The following is a 4,615-nucleotide window of genomic DNA, read 5'->3' as shown; positions in this document are numbered from 1 at the left end:
CTTCGCAGCCCCTAGATGTGCCCCATGGGGACGAAGCTTTTTGCCAGACATCGTCTCTACCTCACGTCATTCACTTGGAGCAAACACAGCAGCAGCTCTCCGGGGCCCCATCCTGCAGGGTGCTGGTCACTGCCTGGTCCCAAAGCGCTGGTGGGGGAACTGCTCTGAAATCACGGCCGTAGCGACTGCTTTGCCCCTACTCCAGCCCTGCTTCTTTCGGCATCCAAGGCACCACCCACAAATCAGGGGTTAAAAGGAGGCCCGGTGCTCCCAGGGGGTGGAAAGCCGCAGCCTTGGATGGTGCAGAGCAAAGCGGAGCCACCAGCTCCCCGCTACCCATCCTGAGGTGGGTGCTGCGGTGGAGCAGGGATCCCGCTGCGGGACCGGGGGGCTCAGCCCTGAGCCTGTCGGGCTTCATCACCCCAAGAGCCGCCCGGAGTCCCCAGCAGCGGTGGGGAGATGGGTCAGCGCATCCCAAGGACTTTCTCCTGCCTGTTTGTCTTCTCCTAGACGTGCTCCATCCCTGGGATGAAGGACACGAAGCAGCGCACAAGGCGGCACCTCCCACCAACCCCTTCCTAGCGCAGCGCTCCCACCCTTCCCATCGGAGACCACCGCCCGCCACAGTCCCTGGGGACTGAAGTGCCTCTGGGCAAAGCAGAGGTGCAGCTACCCACTTCGCAGCACTGATGACTAGCTGTCTGCAGCCAACATCGTATTTTGGGATCTCTGGATGAAAATTACAACAGAAATGCTAGCTGCTATTTAAAAAACAAAAACAACCCCTAAGTACTGTAAAGCATTAAAGGAAGAGAACCGAATGTGTCTTTATGACTTGTCTCAGAACAGCAAAAGAGGGTAAATAGCGCTGGTGAATTATAAATAATGATGCTAAATAATAAATATCTCCAGAGCATAAATAAAGAGCCTGATCTTTGGATGGAAAAATGGCCTTAAAAGGGCACTGTGGAAATATTTTAAAGGCAGTGGTTTTGTGCTCACTGGAATGGTACCCCCACCCCTGGGGAAAAGTTTCTTCAGGGGGATGGAGCTTTCTGCTCCTTTCTGGAATAGCCTGATTAAATCAAACTGGCTGACCCTGAGCTTTGCAAAAAGCAGCTGCTGAAAGAAAACTGAGGCTCCCACTTTCTGAAAGCAGCTTTTGGGGCACTTAAAAAGGAGGTTTCACCCCCAAAACACCCCTGGTTCTGGCCCTGCCGGTGCAGCCGCCCGGCTCTTCGGTCACCGCATCCCGCGTGGGGAGAGAAAGCATCCCGGCTGCCGCAGAAAGGAGAGGCGGCTGTGGGTGCCGCGCTGGGCTTCGTTAGGGTGAATCGAGTGTGCGGGGACGCGGACCGACGCCAGCAGCACCTGCCCAGAACGCGGCCTCTCCCCAAATCCCGCCCCAGACCGCATCCTCCACCTTCCGCAGCATCCCCGGCCTTCCGCAGCATCCCCGGCCCCGGAGCAGGGAAAGTCAAGCAGGAAAACTTGCCGCAAGGCACGCCCAGAGACAACAAAGTCATCACACATCCCAGTCCAGAGGGAGAAATTTCTGCCTCTGCCAAGTCCTTGATGCACAAACCCATCCGGGACCCCCCGACATGGCAGAATGCTGAAACCCCCCGAGCGGGGCTCCCAAAATCCTGTGCCAGCTGCACCCAGCCCCAACGGGTCCGGACCTCCCGGCTCCCAGGGCCCCATCGCTGGCTTGGGGAGCTTGGCCAAGGGATGCTGCGACCCAAAAGCAGCGGCACATGGCGAGCGATGCCGCATACGCGCACGGGGGTTTCGTGCCGAGAGGGGTGAGCGGCTCACCCGGGAGATGCCGACGATCTGCTCGGCCGGGAGCAGGCTGATGCGCATGAAGCAGGACTCGAAGCGAGCGTCCTCCTTCTCCAGCAGGTCCTTGCCCTGCAGCAGCGTCACGTGCAAGGTGGCCGCTTTCCCGTCATACTCCATGGAGACCTCCACCTGCCCCACCGTGAAATCCTGCCCAAAGTTGTTCCCGATGGAGGAGATGGAGCTGAGGGAGTCGGCCGAGATGGATTTCTTCAAGGGGCCGTAGGAGGTCAAGCCCAGGTCTTTGCTCATCAGCTCCAGGCTCCCCAGCTCATTAATGCTCTCGAAGGTGTCGTCTGCCCGCAGGCTGGTCTTGCGGATGGGTGAGGTCTTATCCAGCCCCCTCTGCGAGCCCGGGGCCATCCCTCGCTGTGAACAGGGAAAGGAAAACCAGGCGATGCAATCCCAGCCCTTCGCACAAAGCCAGGGACAGCTGGGATTCACCGGCGCCGTTTTGGATGCCTTACAGCCCCTGCTTGGCCTCAAGCTGCTGCAGCGGCAAGCCCTGCACCTCCCGCAGCTCCCAAGCCCTGTTTACCAGCTCCGCGCTGATCCCCCCAAACTCTCCAGCAGCACCAGGTCATCACCCATGGCTTTACCCCCTGTGAGAGGATGCAGGTGATATTTTTGCCCCTCCAGCAGCTCATGTGTTGCAAAGGGAAAGGAGGCACAGCCAAACTTTCCGCCCTTTTACCTTGTGTTTGACGTCCGAATACGCCGCCCCGTACTTTTGCTCCAGGTATCGGTAGTCGTAGTTGGGGAAGGGGGAAGGTGCCGGGTAGCTGCCGGAGCGCCAGAGCTTCCAGAGGTTGACGGCAGCAATCCCCAGCAGCGCCAAGGCACCGGCAGCGTAGATGCCGATCTCCCACCGAGGGGGGCTCGTGGTGACTGCGAGGGGGGAGACAAGAGGCAGGGTGAGCCGGCCGCAAGCCCGGGGCAGAGGCTTCGTCCTCTGCTGCTTCCACGCCAGAAACTCGGCTCTAAGCTGAGGATGGGATCAGCCAAGGCGGGGGATAAACAACAGCATCCCACTTGGGCAGGCTGCAAATGGGGTCAGGCAGCAGCTTTGCAAACCCAAAAATACCCCCAGTCCTCACTTTGCTTCCCCGGGAGGCGAAGTGCACCTCTATTTCAGCCCTGCTCCCCAGCAAACAAGGAAAACCAGTGAATGGCCGCATCACCCCCGGGGTGCGGGGGGTCCTTTCACCAGCTACGGATCCGTCCCGCTCGCAGATGTGCTCGGCACACATCTGCATCGCCCTTTCCACCACAGGGAAACCCTCATTGCCGCCTGCTTTCCCACAGGCTTGGGATGCCAAGGAAATTCTTTTTTTTGGGGGGGGGGAAAAGCTTTTGGAAACAGGGGAAAAAAAAACCCCACAAGTGCTGCTGCTGTGAACCAGCGAGGAGAAAGCCCAAGCTTGCAGCTGCAAAGCGGGGAGGACACAGCAGCCCTGCGATGGTACACCGAGCAGTCCTTGCTGCATTGCACCAGCCTCCATCACACCAGCGACTGAACCGACACCAATCTCTCAGTGTAACACAAAAAAAGGGGGGGAAAAAAAAAAGATTTCTCATTACAGAGAACTGCCGGGGAGTCCTCCCGCGTCACGCCGTGGCGCTCCCTCCTTCAGCAGCAGCTTCAGAGCCAGAAAAAGCCCAAGCCAGGCTTACTCCCACATCACATCCAAGCAGAGGGACAGCCCGCCGCTTCCCCCCAGCCCTCCTCCGGCAGGAGCCAGCAAAGGGAGGCAGCAGAAGGAACCAACTATTCGCATCCAAAGCGCCGAATTTTGATCCCTCCAGAGGGCCGGGAGGAGCCCAGAGGGGTCTGGCGGGTTAAAGCCCCGGGGCAGGAGCCAGGTCCTGCTTCCTCCACCCCAGCCCAAGCCCCCCACGACCTGGGCCAAGAGCTGTGGTTCATCCCCCGCATCCCGGCTAAGGATGCTGGGGGAAGCGCTGCAGCTTTCTAGGACACCGGAGGTTTTCGGTACCATCCAGCTCCAAGGAGTTCACATGCAGGGGGGCAAAACTGGGGCAAAATTACCCTTTACTGGCTCCTACTTCTGAATAACTCCAGGTACAAATCCCAGCTGAGCTGGAAACCTGCTTCCGACTCGTACCTGCCCGTTTCCTAGGGCTGAGCACCTGATGTTGGAAAGCTTGGGGGTTTTAAGGGGTTTACCCTTGTATTAGGAAAGTAAACCCCCACGTGCGTGTGCAGCAAAGGGTTCCTCCTCCTGCAGAAAGCAGCGAGGATCAGCAATCCCCCCCGAGCGCAGCTCGGCGTGCGAGCCCCAGCCAGCTCTGCCCCCAAATCCCTTCCCAGGGCTGGCTCAGAAGTACTCACCGCTTAAGCGGTATCTGCTTACGTGACCGTTGTCCATGGCAAACGCTCCCCACTAGCGGGACAGCCTGCAATGCGTGAGACAGTGAGTTAGGGTAAAGGGAAAAAAAAAAAAAAAAAATGAAAAATAGCTGCCTTTTTATTTTTTAGCAGGGATGCTGAAGAGCTGCTCCCCCTCCATCGCTCCTGGTCTTGGCTCCTCTTCCAGGCACAGAGCAAACGTGCACTAAAGCATCTCAGCCACTAACAGAGGAGCCGAAGAAGAGACTGAAAATCCCACGGGAAACAGGAGAGCGGCCATGCCGAGACACAGAGCCGCATGATTTACCTTCGGAGTATTTAACGGGCAACATTTTCAATCGCTCTTTGCGTGGACGTCTCCTCTCCAGGAGCCCTTTAAGCCCTTTGCTGCTTTTCTAATCTCTT

General features: G+C 58.2%; 1 protein-coding gene across 1 annotated transcript in view; it reads right to left on the bottom strand.

Moving 5' to 3' along the window:
* The window catches only part of SYT12 (synaptotagmin XII), a gene marked incomplete at its 3' end in the record, with an annotated part of 5,688 nt that extends 1,296 nt beyond the window's left edge, over positions 1 to 4,392 (bottom strand). Inside the window, 3 exon segments of the mRNA XM_009710454.1 lie at positions 1,819 to 2,211; positions 2,537 to 2,730; positions 4,193 to 4,392. Of these exon segments, the coding sequence (XP_009708756.1) occupies positions 1,819 to 2,211; positions 2,537 to 2,730; positions 4,193 to 4,229 (624 nt within the window).
* Positions 4,393 to 4,615: the final 223 nt, after the last annotated feature.

The sequence above is a fragment of the Cariama cristata genome, unplaced genomic scaffold (genome assembly GCF_000690535.1).
Source record: "Cariama cristata isolate BGI_N322 unplaced genomic scaffold, ASM69053v1 scaffold28401, whole genome shotgun sequence".
NCBI lineage: Eukaryota > Metazoa > Chordata > Aves > Cariamiformes > Cariamidae > Cariama > Cariama cristata.
This window is presented reverse-complemented; position numbering and strand designations above follow the sequence as displayed.